Source organism: Quercus robur, chromosome 7, assembly GCF_932294415.1.
Source record: "Quercus robur chromosome 7, dhQueRobu3.1, whole genome shotgun sequence".
NCBI classification, from domain to species: domain Eukaryota; kingdom Viridiplantae; phylum Streptophyta; class Magnoliopsida; order Fagales; family Fagaceae; genus Quercus; species Quercus robur.
The window spans coordinates 34569083-34594051 of record NC_065540.1 but is presented as its reverse complement, the minus strand read 5'-3'; the positions used below and the strand labels follow the sequence as shown (position 1 = coordinate 34594051).

At 35.9% G+C, this 24969-nt stretch overlaps 4 protein-coding genes across 5 annotated transcripts; 2 read left to right on the top strand and 2 right to left on the bottom strand.

Annotated features, from left to right (window-relative positions):
- The first annotated feature begins 1698 nt into the window (after positions 1–1698).
- LOC126691287 (uncharacterized) lies at positions 1699–2289 on the top strand. The gene has a single exon (XM_050386342.1). It carries the CDS (start codon positions 1699–1701, stop codon positions 2287–2289), a length of 591 nt encoding a protein of 196 aa, XP_050242299.1.
- A 445-nt stretch (positions 2290–2734) lies between these two features.
- On the bottom strand, positions 2735–4378 carry LOC126693194 (metacaspase-9). The gene is made up of 2 exons (XM_050389100.1): positions 3787–4378; positions 2735–3519 (listed from the first exon to the last, which is right to left on the bottom strand). Exons 1-2 carry the CDS (start codon positions 4139–4141, stop codon positions 2924–2926), a joined length of 951 nt encoding a protein of 316 aa, XP_050245057.1. The 5' UTR covers positions 4142–4378; the 3' UTR covers positions 2735–2923.
- A 693-nt stretch (positions 4379–5071) lies between these two features.
- On the top strand, positions 5072–13340 carry LOC126693195 (monothiol glutaredoxin-S15, mitochondrial). Of its 2 annotated transcripts, XM_050389102.1 has the most exons (7): positions 8724–8901; positions 9346–9455; positions 10488–10622; positions 10749–10848; positions 11681–11747; positions 12833–12911; positions 12999–13340. In XM_050389102.1, the coding sequence occupies exons 2-7, from the start codon at positions 9384–9386 to the stop codon at positions 13056–13058; spliced, it is 513 nt and encodes a 170-aa protein (XP_050245059.1). In that variant the 5' UTR covers positions 8724–8901; positions 9346–9383; the 3' UTR covers positions 13059–13340. The 2 variants fall into 2 exon arrangements, with proteins under 2 accessions (XP_050245058.1, XP_050245059.1); XM_050389101.1 differs by lacking the exons at positions 8724–8901; positions 9346–9455 and adding an exon at positions 5072–5201.
- Positions 13341–17148: 3808 nt separating this feature from the next.
- Positions 17149–19997, bottom strand: LOC126693192 (uncharacterized). Its single transcript, XM_050389099.1, has 3 exons — positions 19477–19997; positions 18329–18453; positions 17149–17563 (listed from the first exon to the last, which is right to left on the bottom strand). Exons 1-3 carry the CDS (start codon positions 19862–19864, stop codon positions 17357–17359), a joined length of 720 nt encoding a protein of 239 aa, XP_050245056.1. The 5' UTR covers positions 19865–19997; the 3' UTR covers positions 17149–17356.
- Positions 19998–24969: the final 4972 nt, after the last annotated feature.

Genomic DNA, 24969 nt, shown 5'->3' with positions numbered 1-24969 from the left:
ATAGGATTTTGTAACCAAATGCTTCCTGATCTTTATTGTTGACGAAGTCAAAAACTTTGCAGCCAACACAATTATTCAAATTGCTGGAGTTAGTCACGTATTGGGATCTATGTAAAGGAGTTAGTCACAGATTGGAGATTTATGCATCAAATGAAAGAAAACTACTACAAGATCAAGTTCAATTGGATATTGAAGTGAAGGTTCAACTGTAGGTTGGTATTTTGGGATAGGCCAAGGTAGTGATAAGATTCCTTATGCTTGTAACTACTTGATTATTGATTAGTGGATTCTTGGGAGTGGCGACCTTAAATTCACCCAGTGGAGTTTTTGCCTTATGAAAGGTTTTTTTCCATTTGTCAACAAATCACCGTGTCAATTTAATTTTCATTTAATGATTTGTTAGTGCTTTTACGATTTGCATGTAATTTGACCTAATTAATTAACTTGGGTAATTGAATTAATTAACCGAGGTTAAGCTATTTTAACCCAAGAAAAATTTTAAATTGTAATAATTTAGTCCTCTCGTTTATTTTTCAATTTAAATTGTAATAATTTACACGATTAATAAAATCCATTTCCCTTTTCCTTGTGTGTATTTGTGTTTGTTTCTTAAAAAAAAAAAAAAAAAAAAAAAAGATAAGATGTTGAAATACCCAATATTTTAAGGGTTCAAAATCAATTTACGTCACTTTTAAGGGACTAAAATCGAACCAATCCAATATTTTAAGGGATGAAAATATAAGCAAGAAATGGACGGACAATAGATGAAATTAGTGACTAGTTTGTTACATTTCTTTTAAGATTTGAAGAACAAAAATCAAAGTTTTAAAATTGAGGAAAGAAAATCCAACAAAAGCCCATATATATTTGATACCATATATCCCTTTCTTGAGGAAGCCAGTAATATATATGCACTATTGACTTTGCCGTTTCATTGCTCTGAAGTGCAAGTGACTCTCTAGATGCCAAAAGAACATGAGTAACCCAGGCTATCTTGACAAACAAATCAAACGAGGATCAGAGTTTGATTTATTCATAATTTACATAGTTTTTCTTCTTAATTTTTCCCCGAAAGTACTTGAGCACTTTGTTTATTTCCTGAACTCTCCCCCAAATTACCATTCTCTCCGTGTCATCATGAGTGTCATGTTTGATAAAAATTTAAAAATACAAATATTAAGATACGAAAATATTATAAGTCAACTCACATTTTATGATATTCTTTCATTGCTACACGCACCCTACACATACTCCTATTTTATTTTGATTTTATATTTAAAAGGCAATGAAAAATCAAATTGTGAATAGTTTGACAATAAAATAATGGACACTTATGTTATGACACCACGAAAAAGATAGGAGAACACTAATCACAAAATATGAGTATCCATTATTTAACAATCTTCCAAATATGAATATCCATCATGAGAGTTCCAAATAAGATTAAAGTTTTCGGTTGGAGAGTATGCCACGGAATTCTGCCAACATGGGTTAATTTATTAAAAAGAAAAATTACGGGTGATAATGTTTGCCCGATCTGTACTCGATTTCTTGAGGCCAAGATACATGCTTTATGGGACTATCTTGTAGCTCAGGATGTGTGGGTTGGGAGTCAGATTAAATTGCAGAAATGCTCTCTCGGCCAACAAGACATGTTACAGCTGTTTGAATATCTAATGGATAGACTGGACCTAGAGGATGTGGAATTGTTCTTGTTGTAAGCTTGGATTATTTGGAATCAAAGGAAGCTTGCTACATGGAGGGAAGCTCAAGGATCCAGGGTGGCTGACCAAACATGCTGCGGAGTATTTGGAGGAGTTTAAGCAGGCACAAGAGCACCTATCTGTCCCACCGTGGCAGTCTAATGGGAATGTGTGGCGTCCACCTCCTCAATCACTCTTCAAACTAAACTTCGATGCTACCATCTTTAAGGAGAGTAATAGCTCTGGCTTCAGTGCTGTTATCCAGAACGAACAAGGAGAAGTGATGGCTGCATTGTCTACCATAGGGCCAACGGTAACCTGTAGTGAGGAGGCTGAGACAATGGCTTGTAGGAAAACCTTGGAATTTGCTGTTGATGCGGGCTTTTCGAAGCTAGTGGTTGAAGGAGATAATGCTAATGTCATGAGAGCAGTTTCCTCATCAACTCCAAACATGTCTATGCTTGGAAATGTGATTGATGATATTCAATTTCTTCTCTGTGGGTTAAGGAGGGCTTCTACTAGTCGTATTAAAAGGGGTGGCAATAGGGTAGCTTATGTGCTAGCAAGACATGCTAATGAACTGTAGTGTTGTTCTGATTTTGGTTATATATGAAAAGAAGTCAAATAACTAGGACAATTTTACGTGCCCACATGTCAGGGCCTACCCTTTTCTGTAGATGATAGAAGTGGACAGTGAGGCCAGTGGCAAGACAAGGCCTTTATGTTGATAGGTTTTTATACGATCATATTAAATAATTAAATTCTACATTTCTTAGTTTATACTTTAGGGACAATCTGTAATATAAGATGGCTGGTGCTTTATAATTGTGCTTTGGTATGAATTGAGATGGAATAAGTGATTGACTACTACTAGAAATTCCTGTTTACTCTAATTGTTCTTGAACTTGAAGAGTAACATTAATTTTTGTTACTGTTTTTTGGTATATATATATATATATATATATTACATAGTTGGGGTGGGGAATTCGAAACTTGGGGATGTCTCTATTGAATGCGTCAAGAGGTGCCAATTGAGGTTCAAGACTCTTGGTAAGAGTACTGTTAATTCTAATGTAAAGAAAGTGATTGTACAAATAATTTCTTTTTCCCAAGCCCCTTATTAGGTACCGCTTCAATTATTGCCTTTTTATTAAATTTCAATAGAAATAATATGTTAGTAACCATATATCAAACCAAGCATGCACAAACCACTCAATGCCTCATAAATCTGAGCCCTGAGGCTGCCATAAGAAAGGAGCATCAGCATTTTCATCACTGCAGTAGAGGCAAGGGTGTTGAGCAAAGCCTCCTGCCTCTAAAGACTTCCTAGCTAGCAGCACAACTTCTTTGTTGCTGAGTGAACCTAAATGATCCTTCAATACCATCTGGACAGCATTACTGAATGCTCCATACGCCTTTCCTCCAGTCATCATTGGGTTCATGTCTGCAGAAGTCTCATTGGCTTGACACCCACTAAGAAGAATTCCTTCGTCTGTCTTCAATGACTCAGACAAGTCCAGCTCATTTGGATGTAAATGAAACTTATGGCTTGCATCGGCTCCAAATAATTCTAACAAATGAGTGCCAATATCAGATGTGTTTATGTTTGTCTGTGATGTTAGATGTTGTAGAATTGATTCAAAGGGAATGGTCTTGGGGCTACATGATTGCTGCAATGTGCCATCGCTGGTGACAGAAGAGGGTCCAATTTGCTCTTTCTCTTTGTCAATTAGGCCTCCACTGTGGCATGAGTCTGAGAGAATTGTGAAGCTTGCTCCCTTTGGCAGGCAATTCACTAATTGCCGGAAGTCCACATCTACATATTTAGTGGCATTAATTTTTATTTAGTTCAGTATGACAAATTGACAATGAGAAAACTTTCTTGTGATAATAAGAAGTTTGAAAGAATTGCAAAAGCATTGTTAACAAATGTTGAGTAATGTTTTATGAGAAAATCTTTAATTGCATCATGTCCAAGTGTACTAATTGAAAGTGCCAAAAGCTTTATCAGCAAACAAGCCTGGAAATTTAGTACTGGGGATAATATACAAAAAGAAAGACAAGGGATCATGATGGTACATACCAGTGATTAGATTGAAATCACAAGGCACAATTGCTTCATCTTGCCTAAAGGGATGCCCAGGTTTGGCTGATGGAATCCTTGTTCCATGTCCACTATACTGAAAGAATAGGACATCTCCAGGTTCAGCCTTCTTGAGCATCTGATCAAGTGCCTTCTTAATGTTAGCACCAGTGGGCATGACTAATGAACCAGGTGCATCAGTCAAGAGTTCAATATGGCTGTGATCGAACCCAAACCATTTAACAAGCACGTCTCTCATGGCCAAAACATCGTTTATGCATCCATTTAACTCATGTGGGGTGTTGGGGTAATTGCAACCAACCAAAACAGCTAGCCTCTTGTTTCCATTCTCCATTTTTGCAGGCAATTTGAGTGAAAACCAATAAGATGTTTGTCTTTGAATTTCAAAATGGTTTTTGGTTCTTCCATTTGATCTCTCACAAAGTTTCAGCTTTATAATTCCTCATGTGTCATGATACACATGCGATTTTTGATTCAAGCAACCTATGACGTCCTATTAATTGGCTTCCAAGGATGGGAAGTATACATTTGAGCAGAAAGAAATATGCTTCAAGGCTTCAACTTCCATAAAATTGGAATAGTTTAAGGGTTGTACGCATCTACCATTTTTGTTTATTGATTTATTTATATTTTACAGTCATAATACATTGCTTTCATACTTCACACGCAAGAGCACTATGGTGGGACAGTATGGAATATCCTTTTTTTCATTTTGTCCTTCTATTGGTTAGTGATTATAATAATTTATCCATCCAAAGATTACTGTAATTCTCTAATCAAATATCCATTCTTCCATGGGATTGAATTCAACACCTCTTCGAAGTGTGGTAGTTTTTGCCTTTACAGCTTTCTGTCCTAACACATGATTACCAAAAAGACCACTTCAATGTATAATTTACACAAATTATTTGGCCTTTAATTAGGTTGTAATACTAATCTTTGCGGCTCAAAATGTCATCCCATGATAGGGAAGAAAAAAAAAGAAAAAAAAAAAAAAACGAAGGAACGTTTGCCATTTTACTGTATTTGGTTTTTCATCTTTTTTTGCAATAAGCCTTAATTGAACTGTTTGCTAAACTATATGTATGCCTGTTTGTCTGTTTGTCTGTACTTAGTTATTCTCTGCAGGTAATTTATTTCAAAATTTTCCTAGAAAGGAAACCGTGTTAAACCTTATGTATGTATAAGTTTATGAATGTAAATATGTACACATGGATAGATAGTTATGTTTGTGTTTTGCTTTAACTTGTATCGGTTATGTTGAAGGTGCTTATTGTTCTATGCAGATTGATTACAATATATACAACTTTGAATCAAAAATAATGGCAAGGTCATTATCAAGCATGTTGCTGAAGGGCATTGCGGGTCTCCCTGCCACCCGTCCTAGTAGAATTGTAAGATTCAAGTCCATTTGTTAAAGAATTTTGATACTTCGAAAAAATTATAGATGATTGAATATGAAATTGAATCTGTTTGTTATACAATACCTTAGATGGGTTTATACATGGAATGAAATTGTAGATGTTAGAATATGGACCATGATGTTGCTTAGGATAACTGGGGTCTACCTTGAAGCTGTTTTGTGCGGGCTCTTGTGTGAAGAAATGGCTTTGTAGGTCCTTGTACTCGTTGCTGAAAGTCATTGCATTGTCTTTTTCTTCGATGTGAGAGTCCCCGCAATATGTGTGTCCTGCAAATAAATCTTGAATTGAGAAGTGTTTGTTGAAATGCCTATGAGAAGAGGAGAACAATTAGGGCCTTAGGGGTATATCTAGGTTAGGGATGGCCATGGGTAGGGTATGGATCGGGTATACCCATACCCTACCCGAAATATTTGCCCATGGATACCTAAATCCCAATACCCATCATTATCCATACCCAATTCTTACCCAGATTTATTATCCATGGATATCCATACCCTACCCAATATCCATTTAATTTTTTCTTTTTAAAATCCAAAAAAATTTTAACTTAAAAACTAATCAATAACTTTATCTTAAAAAAGAAAAAATTAATGAATACCTTTGAAATTAGATGTATATACTTTTTTTTTTATTTTTTTTTATTTTTTATTTTTTATTTTTTTTATTTTTTAAGGACAGATCAAAACAAAGATATCCTTCTTCGACAAGCTCTTGTACCTCCCCAGCGGCAACAAATCGAGCAGATCTTGATAGTTCGCCGGCAACTTCTCCTCTCACACTGAGTCCGACGACGCGGCGCCGCCAAAACGCATGGTTCAGCCTCGCGAGGTTGTAAATCTCCGGCGAAGCCAGGTAGAGAAACACGCAGGCCACGCAACTCTCTGGTATGTCCCCTAGACCCGGACCCGAATCCAAACCCGACGACCTGTCCGACTAGTTCAACAGCGACACCCCCATCGACTCTCAGTCTCTCTGACTCTGACAAGTCATGGTTTTTAGAAGTAAAGACAGAACAAGGTTTTGTACAGAGAAAAAGTTCAGATCCAAGGATTAGAGAGAGATTTCGAGGTTGAGAGATTTGGTTCGAAAATGGAGAAGACCACCGTAGTGATGGTTCTGGTGATCCGAGTGATGAGTTCAAGGCACTGGCCCATGGAGGCTTGCGTGAGAGAAACAGAGAGATAAACGGCATGTGAGTGAAACTGAGAGATAGTTTTTTTTTTTTTTTTTTTTTTTTTTTAATATATGGGTCGGGTATAGATAATATCCATACCCTACCCGAACTATTCGGGTAATATCCATACCCTACCCAATTAGGTTCTACCCATAAAGAACCGGGTATTATCCAAAACATTTGGATCGGGTAGGGTAAGATATCCATTACCCAATGGGTATGGCCATCCCTAATCTAGGTTGTGAAATTAGGTTTATTAATTGGGGGTTGTGACTTGTGTGGGAGGTTGGCGATGCTGATGAGGATGATGGATGAACAGCTGAAGGGTTATATGTCAAATGGAAAAGTGTGTATATGTGTCACTTCTGGAAATAGATGGAATAAACATGCTGCAGTAGGTCTGTGTCTTACCCACATCATTCTATGTTCTGCTGCCATAGCTTGGGGAGGGATGTGAATGCCAATGACATTGGCTTTAACAATAATTAAATTCCTGTGAAGACACCATGCTTACTGGTCAAGCTAAATAATTTATCTATATAATCTTGGGAGACATCTATTACATTACTTTTTTACTTATTCCAAAAAAAAAAAAAAAAAAATTATACTATCAATTGATTATAAGAGAATATCATTTGCACTAGAATTTTGAGATAATTTTATGCCAGGAAAGTGTGACCTACATGGCCTGATGTACCACGTGAGCAAAAACTTGGTGAAATATAAGTCTCATAACTGGCCATGTTTTTGTGATGCCAGCCAAAATTGAAAGGGGCCTATACTTATAAACATTATTATTATTATTATTATTTTTAAAGAGGCCTAAATGAAGGTTCAAATGGACAGCTTGAAACAATTTGCAGTGTTTAGATTTAATATTATAAAAATATTAAGTCTAGGAACAAAATTGAAACTCACCCCAACGTTCGAGGTGCAGTATTGTAGGTTACCCCTCCCCCCGCACCCCCTATTTAAAAAAAAAGAAAAAAAAAAAAAGAATAGGCTTTGAATTCTTTGGGTCTTTTGTACTTTCATACCCTTGTATACATGGAATCAAGTATAAAATTTCTGCCTCTTGTTGAGTTTTACTCATTTGGCTGTTTGAATTAATATAAAAAGTGAATTCAAGGTTACATTATGTATGTTTTCAACCTACCTATTATCAGGCTGAATTGGCAATACTTCAATCTCCTGGATTTTGGGGAATTGGATATTATTTATTTGAAAGTTTGATGATGTTGAAAACTATTCCCTTATCTTGAAATTGCAATCTTATAGTTGCAATAGGAGAGATGGGATTTGAACCTTGGACGTCTTGGTTGGAAACATCATTAAGTGCCAGTTGAGTTCCGAGGCTCTTAGCATTAAATTTATTATTTATTATTTTTAAACTTATTTAATTGTATAGAATAATAAAATACACGTTTGATGATTTAATTAGATCAATTAGCACGTGTGCAAGCTTAGATAGGTGTCACTTAACAAACACATAAATCAACCATTAACAAAGGGATTATCAAGCAAAATGAATCCCTAATGCTGCTGAGCAGATAAATTAAACATTAGGGGGCAATTTTTTTTTTTTTTGAGAGTCAATGGAGCAAAATAAAAAATAATCTCAAAATTTAGGGATATAATGTGCACTTTAATCTTAGTTATAAGTTATAAGATTAAAGAAGAGAAACTAAAGCCCTAAACTTTGGTTGTAAGTAAATTTCAGAAATCTCATCTCCCATTCTCTCCCTCTCACTCTATCAGCCAAGTGTAAAATCCAATCCAAAAGGTATTATCATCAAATAGTTAAGCACCTGTCTTAGAAAAACAGTTATATTTATTTATTAAGGTTTAATTATCATTTTAGTCGCCAAAGGCTTTGTAGCTGAATTGACACCTTCTTATGTATTTGCACTATGTGTTAAAATAGTTTCTAATGGTTTCAAATATGTTAAACTTTGACTGTTAGCTATATTAGCATTGTCCAATCAGTAGAGACTATTTTGACACAATACCAAAAACACATTTTGAAACATTACGGATCATTTTGACATAGTGTAAATGCTAGGTAACAAAATGGTAAGCATTACAATTGGGGGTTTTTACTGGGTTGTTATACCTAAAAAATTTTGCATCTCCTTTTTATTTTCCTCTGTATAATCCGAAATTCTTTTTTTTTTTTTTTTTTGTCCAAATCCAATTTGGAAGTGGTACATTTGCAACCGGGTTGCAAACTTATTTAATATTTTTTTAACTCCTCCCGGACCCACATCTCACTGATTTTCTTCTCTCACTTATCTCAGCCTCCCCTCTCTCTCTCTCTCTCTCTCTCTTTCTCGCTCTCTCTCTTTTCTCATCTCTTCCTCTCTCTCCCCACTCAGTTTTTTTTCTCTGTCTCGGTCCATCTCACTCAGATCGGCTTGGAGGGAGTGGGGTTTGTGGGGGTCGGCGCGTGGGGTCGGAGGCCGTGGGTTTGAGATTTGAGAATATTTTCCGGTATAGGTATGTGTATATTTTTCTGATGGGTTTGTGGTGGGTTGTTCAGGGCTGGCCGGCGGCTCTGGAATGTGGGTTTGCAATGGGCCACGGTGGTAGTGAACAGTGGTGGTAGTTTGACCAAATTTTTAATATTATTTGTTGATATATTTTATATTATTTTAATGAGTTGTAAAATGAGATTGTAAAATAGATAAAAGTAGGATTTTAGGGTGTAATGCTGATGCTCTAATTGAACTGTTTGCTAAACCATATGTATGTCTGTCTGTCTGTACTTAGTTATTTTCTACAGGTAATTTATTTCAAAATTTTCCTAGAAAGGAAACCGTGTTAAACCCTATGTATGTATAAGTTTATGAATGTAAATATGTACACATGGATAGATAGTTATGTTTGTGTTCTGCTTTAACTTGTATTGGTTATGTTGAAGGTGCTTATTGTTCTTTGCAGATTGATTAAAATATATACACGACTCTGAATCAAAAATAATGGCAAGGTCATTATCAAGCATGCTGCTGAAGGGCATTGCGGGTCTCCCTGCCACCCGTCCTAGTAGAATTGTAAGATTCAAGTCCATTTGTTAAAGAATTTTGATACTTGGAATAAAATTATGGATGATTGAATATGATATCGAATCTGTTTGTTATGCAATACCTTATATGGGTTTATACATGGAATGAAATTTTAGATGTTAGAATATGGACCATGATTTTGCTTAGGATAACTGGGGTCTACCTTGAAGCTGTTTTGTGCGGGTTCTTGTGTGAAGAAATGGCTTTGTAGGTCCTTGGACTCATTGCTGAAAGTCATTGCATTGTCTTCTTCTTCGATGTGAGAGTCCCCGCAATATGTGTGTACTGAAACTCACCGTAAAGTTCGAGGGGCAGGATTGTAGGTTACCCTTACCCCCCCCACCCCCCCCCCCCCCCCCCCAAAAAAATTTAAATAAAAAAAAGAATAGGCTTTGAATTCTTTGGGTCTTTTGTACTTTCATACCCTTGTATACATGGAATCAAGTATAAACTTTCTGCCTCTTGTTCAGTTTTACTCATTTGGCCATTTGAATTAATATAAAAAGTGAATGCAAGGTTACATTATGTATGTTTTCAACCTACCTATTATGAGGCTGAATTGGCAATACTTCAATCTCCTGGATTTTGGGGAATTGAATATTATGTATTTGAAAGTTTGATGATGTTGAAAACTGTTCCTTTATCTTGAAATTGCAGTCTTCAGTTCTTCAATCAAAAGGTCATGAGTTTAGTTTACTCCGAACAAAAATTTGCATGATAATTCAATAGTTACAATGGGAGAGAGGGGATTTGAACCTTGGACGTCTTGGTTGGAAACACCATGAGGTGCCAGTTGAGCTCCGAGCTCTTAGCATTAAATTTATTATTTATTATATGTGGCTGCTTAGCTAAATTATTGACTCACATCTGATGTTAACTAGTATATTATCATATTAGTCGATTCCACATTTCTGGTTTAATTCTTATCCTTTAAGTTGTTAATGATTGCAGCAGTAATACTTATTAAAAAAATGATTGCAGCGGTAACATAAGTTGATGTTTCAGTTTAAATTTTTGTAGGTATTTGGATCCTTTTCCCATAATGGGATGAGATTTTCAACTACTGCGCCCAATGATCCTGACACGCATGAAGATTTTAAACCCACTAACAAGCTTGAGAGTTCTGACCTTTCCTTGAATGATGTTGTTGAGCAGGTAAATGAATCTTTTATATCATATTTACAATTTGTGTTCTGAACTCTTTGTCATCTGCTGTTAGCAATATGAAATTTTTTATTTTGAAAGATCTATGTTTATTGATTGTGTTTGTTTTTGGTGTAGGATGTCAAGGAAAATCCCGTTATGATTTACATGAAAGGCGTGCCTGAGTTTCCTCAGTGTGGATTCAGCTCACTTGCAGTTAGAGTGTTAAAACAATATAGTAAGTTTTGGAGATGTTTATTTATTTTTTGATAAGTAACAAATTTTTTATTATTAAAATACAGAAACCAAGTACACTGAGGGTGTACAGAGGGTGAGGAACAATCAAACTCTCAAATTACAATGATCGAACAAATTGGAGATGTTTATTTTAATGAGCAAATCTTTCCATTCCTTGATTGGTTTAATTTAGCAATCAATATGTATGACTGTGTATACACAAAGTTGTGTGCAGACAGACATACAAACACATACCAGTCACATATACTATTTATTTTATTGTATTGGTAATATATACACACCCAATGGATCTTGAACCCATGACCTCACCCTCCTCCTAGTACTTATAAGGGGAGGAGGTGCCAGTCTAGTTAGAGCTCATTGGCATCAGACACATGTATACATGCTTGTACAACATAACTTTGTATGTATATATCTTAGTTATACATGACTTATTATTTCCTTTAAAAATGCTAAACTTGAACCATAGTAATCTGGATTGTGTTTTTGATTTTACTGTTTTCTTGTCTTTTTGGAGAGGGCTCTTAGTTAATGGCATGAAAATTGTTTTTGTACAAGTGCAAATCACATGAAAGAATAGGAGGATGCGAAGAAAAGTTATCTTTTGATGAGCTACTGGTATTTAGTTATGTGCAATGGGACGGAGTGAAAAAGAGTTGGGTCCATACACTGTCTCCTTATAATTAGGGATTAGCTGCATCTATTATTTTGTTAGCTAATCTAAAGGGTGTTCTTCTTGGCACTTGTTAACTTCCGATGATGAATAAATTTATCTGGTTATTGTACTCTTACCATATATGTGACTATTTCAGATGTTCCTTTGGCGTCTAGAAATATTTTGGAGGATCCTGAGCTTAAAGGTGCTGTAAAAACCTTCAGGTAAGTCAGCACTTGGTGTTTTTCTCTACTTAAAAAAAAGAGGGGAAAAAGTTAGATTTTGATGTTTTACATATTTTTTGGGAATCTTGATGACTATTCTGCTTAGTTTTTTCAAAGTTGTGCTCACTTGGCTTCTGGACATTCTTAGTAATACAAGATGAATTTAGCCAGCTGTGTTGACTAACATAACAATCTATTCTGGTTGAGTGAAGATTTGTCATTGTAGTCAATTAGAATTTCATTCTACATGTGTGCTGATGCTCATAAAATTCATTCTACATGTCTTATATGTGTCTATTGAGTACTGTCTATGTCTGTTGTGTTAACATTTGATGTATTTCTGCAAAGTTGTTTTGTTGTTGTTGATAAATATGAGACTGTTGGAGCTGGATGAAGCCCAATATAACTTGTATTGTGTTAATTTTTCACTCTGTTTGTTACAGTGTAAAATGTTATGCGGAAACAATATTTTGTTGTAAAACATTGGTCAAACTGAAAATGTTTTCTGTTGACTGTAAAATCCTCTGTAAAATTTTTTAAAATGTTCTACCAACAAAAACATTGGTAAAACATTTTACAAAACACACAGCCACACACAGCCTAGGAATAGTTCCTGGATAAATTGCTGTTGTTCTATCATCATACGCAAAACCCAACATGCTCAGCTACCAGGAGTGATTTGCCCTATCGGTCTAATGGCAATCTTGATTTCTTCATGGTGCCTATCAAGCTTATTTCCCCTTAACGTCTTTGATTATTAACAAGAGACAAATATCTACAAGGGAACTCATCGTAAAAAAAAAAAAAATCTACAAGGGAATTAGGTGTTGGTTCCATAGCCATTGGTGGAAGCAAAAAAAATTCAGCTTGGTAATAATTTTTCCCTTATTTGATATCATATCATGGATAGTAGTATGGGTTTCACTCATTGGTCTCTTTCTCTATAAAATTCTTCTTATAAAAATGAAAATGGGTAGTATCACATTAGTTTGAGGATGGGACTGCTGTTTTCGATAATCTTTGGATCTTCAAATTTGATTGTATTGAGTGCTAGTTTTCTAAATTACCTTGCTGTTTATATGCAGCCACTGGCCCACATTTCCACAGATATTCATCAAGGGAGAGTTCATTGGAGGGTCGGATATTATTCTCAACTTACACCAGGTTACTTCTTATTTCAGAACATATTTTACTTTTACTTCTTTACAATGTGCATTGCATTGCTCAAATAATTTGGCCTGTCCCGTGCAGTCTGGTGAACTGAAGGAAAAGCTGAAAGACGTTACTGCTAGTCAGGAGAAGTCTGAATAACAACTCAATGAATCTAGAGAGAGTTAAAAGGGTTACTGGGACTTCTTTGACAATAGTGTGTTATTGCTATGAGGTGACAAGATGAGGTTCTATGTGGTTTTCTGCGGGATTACATGATAAGCCATGATTGCTTGTTATTATTTATAAAACAATAAATGTAGCGTTTTGCTGTGCTTTCATCTGCTACTGCTATATATCCTTGCAATTGTTGTATAGTAACCTTATTTCTTTAGCTCGGATAATTTTGGTTCGCAAATCATAAGCAGAAGATTGAGTTTGAAATGGTGAGGTATTAGATTTGGATTATTTAGAAGATAATGAATAAAACATAGATAAACCAACACTTCAAATTTCTTGGTTTGAACCAGATTCCTTAGATCTGTTGCTGGATCTCAGTTGATCTCCAATCCACTATTCTGCGGACTAATGTGACAAGGCCGACTTTACTCTACCTCCTCATGGCCTTTTATGTGGTAGTAAACACGAGGAATTAAATAAAACAATTTACCATGTCAGCTAAATTTTATTATTTTGGGGTAAAAAGGTCCCCCAAAAACTACTCGCGTTTAACACCACAGTACTCTCCCATCAAACCAAAAAAAAAACCTCCACAGTACTTCAGTACAATTGACATGGGCAAAGTAGAAGTTTAGGCTGCGTTTGTTTCGGTGGTAAAGGAAATCAGGAAAACGTTTTACACACTTGAGGGTGTTTGGGTGCGCAAGGAAAATTGGGTCAAACGGAAAATCATTTCCGTTGATCGTAAAATATGCCCTCTGATCCTGTAAAACCATTTTTGTTTGTATTTTACCTTTAAATCAATTCCGCCCCAGGAAAACAGAAGAGAGAGAGAAACAACAAGGAAGAGAGATCGCATACTGGCACTAGTGAGCTTGCGTCACCTGAAGCGCCATCAAGATCGCACACCAGACTGGCTCGTTGCACCCTAGCACCGGTGAGATCGCACACCACCATGAGCTCTGATCCACATCCAAGTTACCCAGAGAAACATAACCCAATCCCCATTTCGGCAAACCCACACCCACCTTGCCCAATCCACACCCAGCCGATCTCGCAACGCCTAAAGTACCACCGAGATCGCACCCCCAGCACCGGCAAGATCGCACCCATGACCCACCCATGCCCGATCTCTCTCTTTCTCGATCTACCTCTCCCTTTCCCTCACTTGTCGATCACTCTCTCTTCCTCCTCTCCGTTTGATCGAGTTTTTGAATTGTGGAAATGTTTTGTTCTGATTTTTGTTTGGTTTTGTTTGTTTTAAGTTTATATATTGAAATTTTCTATTATAAAATTTGTTTGGTAACTGAGAAAATATGAGAAACTAGTAAGAAAATAGCATTTTCAGAATGCAACCAAACACATGAAAACATTTTCTAGAACAATTTTCATAATACAGCCAAACACTTGAAAATATTTTCCTTTTTCGAAAATATTTTACACCTGAAAATATTTTACACTCGGAAAATATTTTACATTCAACCAAACGCAGCTTTAATTTTTTTAACACTTTCAAAACTCAACTAACCAAATACCCACTCAAAATCTTCATGCACTAGTAAATTCCTTCTCTGCCCAAGCACAAATGGATCATGAAACAAAATCAAACTAAATCTCACACTTGAAGTCACATTCGGCCAAATCACCTAGCAACCATCGCTAACGACAACAAAAATCCACAATGGCATTGGCGTCGCTTCCCTCCGTTGGCCAGGTTCTTGCAAATCACCGAAGCCGCAGCACAAAAAACACTCTCTCATGCCAACACCCAAAACCACATCAGTACCTCACCATTTTACCCTTCATAAAAACTATCATTAGTCTTGGCCACCCATGCTCCCAAACCGTAAACCAGACCCAAGCCACCACAGAATCCATCATAAAACCCGCTGAGAATCACATTGGCAACAAGCATATCATCAATGCCAAAACTGGAACAAGATCTCTGTCATTTATTTTTATTTATTATTTTCTTTTTTTGGGGGGGGGGGGGGGGGGGGAGGGGGGCACTATAGCTCTGCAAAACATATTGCACATGTTTTAGAGTAACAATAGTAAAGTTCGTCCGAGCAAACAATTATCAATTTATTGAACTCTACAAAGAAACTTTAAAAGAGAAATGCACAAACTTTTGATTCCATCAAAATTTCCTTTTGAACATACAGCAAAACTACAATGTTTGGGCTTTGATACTATCATATTCTAATGCCTATCTGCTCAGAGGCTAATGTTCTATCAGCAAAATTGGTTTAAACAAATTAGACAGACAGCACGAACTGATGCCACAAATTCTTTGGTATTGAACAGCAAAATTTGGTACATGGATGGTTTTGCAATGAAGACTCTGGACAACTCCTCCACGGCATGCTTCATGGATATCTTCCAGCTTCTCACAAGCTGCAGCATAATTCCATGACAAGCCGGATGGTTTTTTCTGAAGATGAATGAAAAAAACTTTTAGCTTTGTGGATATAGTGTCCGAGATCTGGACTCTTCGCAATGCCAATGTCATCTCTCTCTCTCTCTCTCTCCCCATATTTATTCATAATCAACCTATTGAAGAATAATCCCAACACAGGTACTTGCAACAAATTTAAGATTCTGTTCCGAACATCATACCTCAATTCACAGAATGACAGAAAACACAGCTCATTACCAACCAAGTGTTGTCCAATAAAACACTAAAAAGTAACACACACACAAAATCATGCTTTCTAACTTCTTTCATAAGACCCAATTGTAAACATTGTGAAAAGGTGAAGTGATACACTATATCTACTTCATAAAATACTCAACCTATCTGTTTGTGTTGCAAAATCTGACACCCATGTTTTTAACTGAGCATCTCCACTGTCCAGTAGCAAATAAGCACCAATACATCCAAATAAACAATGCAAGTTATTCCAGAAGAACGAGGCTCTGCTCTATTTCCAGCTATGTTCTTATCATAGTTATCAATAATGTTCCTGACACTTGAAAGATCTATTATCATCAACCTTCCCCCTAAAAGCTACAAATGAGAAGAAAACTCTAAAAATAAACAAGACAATCTCAATCAATCATGTACAGAAATTTACACATCAGAGAAAGTAAAAAATATAATAAAAAAGAGTACAGCATTCTCAACTATACAGGAATCAATCATGCATTTAACATATACATTGCAAATGCACACATGCTAAATAAAAATGCAAGCACAAGTATATTCCCTGCCAATTTATACATGTCAACAATCCACCAGTCAATAACAGAGGATGTCAATAGTCTCTTTGTATAAGGCTAATCCATCACTAAGAAATTTAGAACAGATTCAATCACTTACCTAGAATTCGCTAATCTCAACTCTATAGTCCACAAACTTCACTCCCATTCCCCCACAAACCAGAAAGTTTTACAAAGCAATCTGGACAGAATTTTCCTCCAAAATTTTGGGGAGAAAACTTCCAATCCACTATTTGACAATTCAAATGATTTTCCATTTGTACTTTTAATTACATGACTTATTTAAGAGTCATATGACTTGTTTAGATAACTTAATAGGTCTTCGAAATATCCCATAATGAGTTTAAGGAGTAGTCAGCGACGCCTTTCTGTGCCTTCTCTGGCTAAAGGATATCAAAGCTTACAACTTAATAAGTATTGCCACTTAGTAAAAGATTCCATGAGATGGCAGCCAAATTACAGGCCCCATTCAACTATTCTTATAGAAAAAAATAAATAGGAATACATATAAATAAAGACTGATAAATAAAAGGCAGTTAACCCACTACCCGTTTTTATTATCATCACCAGACACCAGTTTTATTTTCATCATCAAACAGGAGAATTCAGAAATCCAAATCAGGTGTTCTGTCAGACTTCAGAAATCCAAATTAAAGTTCTTATTTCAATTTAATTCAACCTACAAACACCTGATTGATTATTTGCTTTGAACAAGACAGCAAAAATAAACAGTAAAAAAAAATAGCCAATAATTAATATGTAATCTAAAATTTACATGGTTGCAATACTGTAATTCTGTTTATCTAAAATAAAAAAGCCATCCAGATTAAGTCTATCATGATCGGTGATGGAACTCGAAGAAATCAAACCCTGATTGCTAATAATAAACTCAATGGCAACTTAGTAACATATATACAGAGACAACAACTTCTTATCTTGAAACTTATATTAACCTTGGAATGCCCTAGTACAGTAGTCACCTATTGGGCAATTAAAAAAAAAATGAAGCATGTCAGACAGAAAAGGGAAACCAAGCAAAACTTGCAAAAAAATAAAGCTTAAAGATCTTTCCAAACATTAAAATCAGTAGATGAGTTGCTATAATTTACAATACTGTCTTGGCACCCTATAAAGTATGAACTTCGAATTGGATCCACATTTACTAAAGCATGGGCAGTTCCGCTTGGGCTAGCTGCAACAGCAACCTCGTCTGCATCAATTATCACTTCAGCGTAACCTTTACCAACTACTTGGCTGTTCTCCAACTGCAAATAGTTCACAAATGAAAATTAAATAATTAATTTTTTTTTTTTTAAATCGAAGGAATATGAAAACATCGTATCAGACTCATCAAATTATGTTATTAAACCTGAAATATTTACATTCAGATAACGTATAACACCCTCACTGTGATACATAAAAACCAAATCAGTCTTTCGCCAATCACTAGTGAAATATCACAGAATGGATCCCATATTCCAGTACAGTGATTTAAATAACTTATCTGTCACTCTGTTACTTTTAATATAAAATGTTTCCTAGAGAAGTAGGCATAATACAACAGCGATTCCAATTGGTAATAGCATAATGATACACGTACACAACGGGTAAAAGAGACAACAATTTTTAAAAAGGGTAGATACAACTTCCACTGGAGTCAACTAGTATGTTTTGTCTCACCACTAGAACTTTTTGATTTTTGGTAATTACATAACTCAGAACTCATTAGACAAGTTTCCATCCACAAGAAACAGAATCTAGGATAGCATCTTAATATGCCAAACAGTAATATTTGATTAAAAAATAGAATGAGAAATACTTAACTTCTCACTCTTCCATTATGTGCCATTCATTGCTCCTGCAAATTTTTTCTGCCAATTTTATTTTCTTTTTTTTTCCCCCATTAATGCACTAAGTATTGAATTAAATTTCTTGGCATGATAAATAACACATCCAAACAATTAGTATGGCCTACATCCACAGAATCAAGCTGCTATGATATTTTCAATTCTTTTAAAGCACCAGCTTACCCTATATTTTGTTTTAGCACCCCAAATGACAAGTGTCTCATTACAAGTATGATGTCTGTGATTTCCCCTTAAAGCACCAGGTCGAATTTCCCCAAGATGAAGTGAAGCACAAGTCACAGCTCCACCTGTAAACAAACATACTCCTCCGTCAAACTCTACAACATCAAACTAAATATCAACAAAGAAACTAGAGAAGAATCATGATGATGATCCTATGTTCTTTTTTTCCCCTGCACCAATAGTTAGTCACAATTGTTACTCAAGGTAAGATGCCAACCAAAGAAGATAGCTCAACAAAATTGGATTTGATATATGGAACCCCATTTTCAATTAATTAGTATCTTGTTACCATGAATTTGAATCAAATTCTTTTTTCTGTTTTAAAATTCAGTGGCAATTCTGAAACCCATGTACTCAAGTGAAGATGTTACTCATTTTTTCTATAAATACAATAAGATTTGAACCTATGGTATCCACACCTTAATGAATGTTCTTTATCATCAAGCCAATACAACAATTGTTTTTGGTGTAAGTGGGAATCAAACCAACGTCTCTTATTTGACAACAAGACATTTCACCAATTAAGCTAACTAGAACTCACAACAAAAATGTACGTCGTGTAACACATTCACGTGGGATCTATGGATGTAGGTTCCACACAAATGTGACATAGGCCTTATGAAATATCCATAACATAGTAAAATTCCTGGTACCCAGGTCCCAATTAACAAACAATCACAAAGATTTATCTTAAAACCAACAAAAGGACATACATATCAAATAGCAAACACAAAAAACATCAACTCGTAAAATCTCCTGTTGTGGAGTAAGGAACTGGGTTCGAATCCCGCCTACACCCAAAATAATTTGGAGTAATAGCCTAATGGTAGAGGCAATCAACATGAAACGGACGCTATAGGTTCAAATATCAATCAAAGAAAAACGTAACAAAAAATGCGATTGGTTTAAGGCTGCGTTGGGTACATAATCAACTGGTAAAGTCTTTTCTCATAGAATAAGCAACTGGGTTCGAATCCAGCCTACACTTAAAACCAATTAGAGTCTTGAGAAGCCATAAATTCAAATAATAATAAAAACAAAAGCGATAAATCCAAGGCTGCGTTTGGAAATGCAGTAGGCAGGCATACCCGAAAGGTGATGAGTTAGGGCAAGAGAGATGGGGTCGAGCATCCAACCACGGGTGTCTTTAGCAAGAGGGGAAGGAAACCCAGATGGGAATCTGACCAAACCAGCCTTAGCATCGTCCTCATGGTCATGGTGATTCGAAGTCTGCTGGGCACGAGCTAAAGTTGGAGGCGAAAAGCGAGAATTGGTGTGCTGAAGTTTGAGAGAAAGCCATGTGAGGAAGAGGAAGACTGAGAGAAGAAAAGGGAAAGCGTGAGGCTTCTTGAGGAAGTGAATGATGCGAGATGAGGTTGAGTTTGCATGTGTTGGTGTTGATGTTTGGTTCACAAATATCGTGCTCTGATTGTTGTTTGTGTTTGCTAATGAGTTTCTTCTAGGGTTTGCCATCATCACCTCATTCACCTCTCCACTCTGTCCTCTCCTCTCTTCTTACATTCTCATTTGCTACAGTATCGTTGTCACTCTCTGTCTCTGTCTGCTTGGGTCTTTTCTTTTTACTCCCCCTTTGCACCTACTTTTATTTTGAGACAACTCTTTGTGCTTTCTTCTTCTTCTTCTTCTTTCTTACCACCAACAACACATAAGCACCTATACTTATGGTGTAAGTACTAAGGATATATAATTTTTTTTTTTTTGGAGTTTTATAAGAATATTAAATCAAGCCAAGAAATTCAATTTGGATTTGGTTTGATTTGTTACCATATTGAGTCATCTTTATGAAGTGAGGGTATATTTTTTTTTTTTTGGGCTAATTACAACTTACCCATATGTGGTTTAGTCGAAATTTAAGTTGTCTATTCATGGTTTGAAATTTGACACTTTACCTACATAAGGCTAACTCAATTAGGGTTCTGTTATCCACCTCTATTAAAAATAGAACTAAATATGTATTTTTGCTCTCTTTTATGTCTCTCTCCTCTCAAAACATTAAAAAAATATATAATTATATATATATATATATATTAAAAAATAAGAAAAAACAAGATCAAAAAGTCAGGGTTTATATAAAAATGATGAACAAACATTACATATCAGGTTTCGATCATCCAATGTATATGCGAACTAGCTTTCAAATTTTAGTTTGAATCATGAAGTTGCTTTACAGGCTTGTCGTGGATTCCAAGTTGGGACCATGTGACAACGTCCAATAACTCTTCCAAAGTTCCATACGAACCATACTCTGATACCCACCTAATCATATGTATAAAAATCAGTAATTCAATTGTCCACAATTTTAGAGTTTGAGAGAAAACGAAAGAGAGACCTAGAAGACTAATAAAACAGTCAGAATAGCAAGCCATCTCAGCTTTCCTTTGATGCATGTCTGATACTAACCTGACCTCCCTAACTATTCCCCAGTTATCTGCTCAACAAAGAACAAACCAATATAAATCACCAAAGAAGAACTTGTGGACTAAAAATATAGAATATATATACAAATCATAATTTGTTGTAAACATTTAAACTATTATGAAATCCATGAATGTAATAGCTTCTATGGTGGTGGTAATATTTGTTCATAAATTTTACTAAAAACTTCACTTTTTGATCTTGTTTTTTCTTATTCTTTTATATTTTTTAATGTTTTGAGAGGTGAGAGACATAAAAGATAGCAAAAATACATATTTAGCCCCATTTTTAATAGAGGTGAGTAACGAAACCCTAACTGAGCTAACCTCAGGTAGGTAAAACGCCAAATTTCAAACTATGGGTAGACAATTTAAATTTCAGCCAAATCACAGGTGAGTAAGTTGTAATTAGCCATTTTTTTTAATAATTTGACAATTAAGGGTGGGTGAGTTAAATGAGCTACAATCCTTTTAACAGCTAAGGGATTAACTTGATAATCCTTAAATTTAAGGGTTCGATTGGTTGGAGGGGTAGAAAAGTAGAAGGATAGAAGAGATTTTTTTCTCTCATATGTGTTTGGTTGGAACTAGAAGGATGGAAAAATGAAAAAATGAAAGATGAAGTTGGTATAAAAAACCACAAGTCAAAGGATCCAAAATAGATGAGAGTAGAGAATGTAAGAAACGGATAAAACTCTTATGTCACAATTTTGCCACAATTCTAATGTTAGTTGACCACCTCAATTAATACATGCCTCTCTTTTTTTTCTTTTTTTTTAATACAAGATAGAAATTCTACTCTAACCTAATATAAGTATATATGTGTGTGAAGCTCTTTCCTGAAGACTTGAACCCCAGCTCTTGCCCCCCGCACCCCACAAACACTTATACTTGTGAAGTGACCATTGCACCAAAGGTGTGCAATGGTCCTCTAAGAGTCTATAGTTCAAGTGGCATTTCTTAATGTTTACAATGTAAACATATACGATTCAAATTCCCCTCCCTCATTATAACTATCGAATTTCAAAAAAAAAAAAAAAAATGCATGCCAATTGTTTAGGTCAAAAGTCAATTAATGTTGGCAAACCATTTCAAAACATGTCCAATTGTAACTTGAGGTGCAAGTTTTTAGTATCTAGTTAAGCAATTGAAGATTTGCATTAAAGACAAGAAACTACATAAGCTTCATTAAAGCTCGATTCATCCCTCCACTCTAGTCAATCGGTTGAGCATCAGGAGTCCTATTTTACACAAGCAGTCCTAAGCTTTGGATTTTGTGCCTTGGCCACTAAGATCATATAAAAGGCTTACCTAGGTCATTGTGTATATTAAGAGAAGGAGTTCTTGCTGCAAATGTGTGTACCAAAGATCTTGCACCAAGCATCGTCTACAACATCATATTGAAGACTGTTGATGCCTATTTTTGACAAAAGGCCCAACAACAGAAGAAGCCCAATAATGAGGGAAATGAGAGGAAGATGAAGAGTAAAATGGTAAAAAAAATGAGGTAACAAACCCAGTGGGCTGATATGGCAAGAATGATGGCCAGCAAGCCCATGAAAGTAACAAGAGGTAAAAAAGAGGTAAGTGGGCCGAGAAAGCCCAAGGAATGAAGTGGTAAGCCCATGAGGACAATGAGAGGTAAAGAAGAAGTAAATGGGTAGAGGAAGCCCAAGGAATAAAGTGGAAGCCCAAGGAATAAAGCAATAAACCCATGGGAGTAATAAGAGGTAAAGAAAAAGTAAATGAGCCAAGGAAGCCCAAAGGAAAAAGGTAATAGGTCAATGGGCCGACACGACAAGAACACCAGCCAGCAAACCCACAAAGGTAATAAGGAGTAAAAGCAAGGCAAGACAGCCAAGGAGGCCCAAATAGAGAGGAAGCAAACACAATGAAGCAATGTGGCAGGATTAATGGCCAAAAGGCCCACGGCCATGAAGAAGGAAGACAAAAACACAGGCCTAGTGAGCTATAGAGGCAAAGGCCCTTGCCTGGACAATACCCAGCCCAGGAAGGAATAAAAGGAAGAAAACACAAGCCCAAAAGCCCACGCATCCTTCACTCCATAAAGGATAAGCACAAACCAGTACATGCAGCAGAATCAGGCAACGTAAGAGCAGCAGAAATGGTGTGAAAAGCAAAAGGAGACAAACACAGACGGAGTGGAACTCGCACAAAGGACCAGGGCACTACTTACTTGTACCCAACCAATACATGAGAGGTGGCCCATGGGTCAAGGTATTTAAAGGGTGTGGTTTAGCAATGGGAAGAAAGGAGGGGTCTATTCTGGGGTAGGAGAGAAAAGAAAAAAAAAAAAAAAAGACTATGTGGTAAAAAGAAAACCGGAGAGAAAGTAATACACTAGGAATAGAGACATGCATCAATAGACCACCTTTTCTCTCCCTCTTGACATTCCCACTCTCTGAAGATTGTAAATCGAGGCTCAAAGCATTTAGGTCCTTTCTCCAAAACGAGTAACTTCTATGGCAAAATCCTTTGTTGGGGTTACTCGTGTTGGAAATTGATTCCCTTCTTAGGTTCATTTCTGCTAAACAGCTTAACCTACAATCTAGAAGACGAGTTATCATCATCATACTTACTGGGACGATTTCCCACCATTTGACTAAAAGTTATCTAGTTATTTGCTTTTTCCTATCGTAGAGTTATTTCTTCTCTCTGCTTTCTCCTGCTATAATGTTATTTCTTGCTTGTTGCGTCACTCTGCTACAACTTTGTTAATTGTGTTCATGGTGTTAGCTTTATTTAGCACGTTTTATTATTATAGTTATCCTGTTGTAGTCTATTCCTGCCATAACATCTGTAACAATCACTCCTGTTGTGACCACATCTCATGTCCAGCCCACAACACTCATACCAGGTCGCATCTATATTAGGTAAGCCTGACTTGTGCACAAGCTGGCTTGAAGCGCAGTCCTAGCAAGGCCAATCCCAACTCTCTTACTCTAGATTGATGGGCCGCCGTACAGAAGAAGAGGTTAAGGCCCAACAATACGAAAAGGCCCCCACAAAGACCAAGAGGTGTTCCAATTGAAGTTTCTATGAAGATCTACTTCAACCAAGTTGTTGTTGTAGAGTTAGACATGAATTGGGCATTCGTGTATATAAGAGATTCACAGGTAAAAGAGTCTAACTAGGTTGGAGCTGCATATGATCATGTGAGTAAGTCTTATAATAGGTAACAATACTAGGATGGGTGCTATTGTTGTATTGATGTAATTGAATTCTTTTGTTGGGTGGTGAGCAATAAACCCTCGGAGGGTTTTTCTAGTAAGGGTTTCCCTTCGTAATCATATCATAGTGTCAAAATTTATTTTCCATTACATTTAATATTTGCCATATGGTTGTGCTCGCTATACACTGAATTAAATCAATTGCATGTATGGCTTAATTAATCAAGTTGGTCTTTTGGATTAAAATTAATTAACTAGGGTCCAAATTTTTCTAACACCAATCAAATTGTAATTAACAAACACACTTCGCCTTGTTCCTTCTTTTGGTGGGAAAACCTACATGGGGGAGGATTGACACTTTCACTTGTTTTGTAAGATTAGAAGGGAAAAAGATGTGGGTTCTAATTAGCTCAACTAGTAAAATCTCTGATGGTTGAATAAGAGATTTAGGATTCAATCCCTATCTACACCAAAAACTTATTGATGTCTTGGTTTTATGATAAAGAGCTATCATCAGAAGTGGACGCCGTAGGTTGAAACTCTCTAAAAAAAAATAACGTATTTGCCGTTCATTAAAAATATTAAATATTTTAAATTCCAAAAACTTATGACAAATTTTGATTATGCCTGTATACAAAATTTAGGGTAGTATTTATTACACACTACTCTATTACATACAACGTTGGCACAAGCATGTGTGCACTAACAATTAGCCCAAAATTTATAGTTTGTGTTTAAATTTACACACACACACACACACACACACACATATATATGTATGTATTAGATTCAAATGACATCTATTGTAACTTTAAGCAATGTTACACTGCATTAATATTTCTTTATTAAATGAGATTTTTAACAAATCCTCTGTTGGATTAAATTCTCTTCTCATACTCTACATGCTTGCAAAATTTCAAAATGAACTAAGATCAATAATGACATCATTGATCAA

Excerpts from the sequence above, each read along its gene's own strand:
- LOC126693194 (XM_050389100.1), bottom strand. The coding sequence starts at position 4,141 with ATGGAGAATGGAAACAAGAGGCTAGCTGTTTTGGTTGGTTGCAATTAC. Across the intron at positions 3,520-3,786 it reads TGATTTCAATCTAATCACTG|ATGTGGACTTCCGGCAATTA; the intron begins GTATGTACCATC and ends CTAAATATGTAG.
- LOC126693195 (XM_050389101.1), top strand. The coding sequence starts at position 5,088 with ATGCAGATTGATTACAATATATACAACTTTGAATCAAAAATAATGGCA. Across the intron at positions 10,623-10,748 it reads TGAATGATGTTGTTGAGCAG|GATGTCAAGGAAAATCCCGT; the intron begins GTAAATGAATCT and ends TTTTTGGTGTAG. Across the intron at positions 11,748-12,832 it reads GGTGCTGTAAAAACCTTCAG|CCACTGGCCCACATTTCCAC; the intron begins GTAAGTCAGCAC and ends GTTTATATGCAG.
- LOC126693192 (XM_050389099.1), bottom strand. The coding sequence starts at position 19,864 with ATGATGGCAAACCCTAGAAGAAACTCATTAGCAAACACAAACAACAAT. Across the intron at positions 18,454-19,476 it reads CCTAACTCATCACCTTTCGG|GTGGAGCTGTGACTTGTGCT; the intron begins GTATGCCTGCCT and ends GTTTGTTTACAG. Across the intron at positions 17,564-18,328 it reads GTGCTAAAACAAAATATAGG|TTGGAGAACAGCCAAGTAGT; the intron begins GTAAGCTGGTGC and ends AACTATTTGCAG.
- LOC126691287 (XM_050386342.1), top strand. The coding sequence starts at position 1,699 with ATGTGGAATTGTTCTTGTTGTAAGCTTGGATTATTTGGAATCAAAGGA.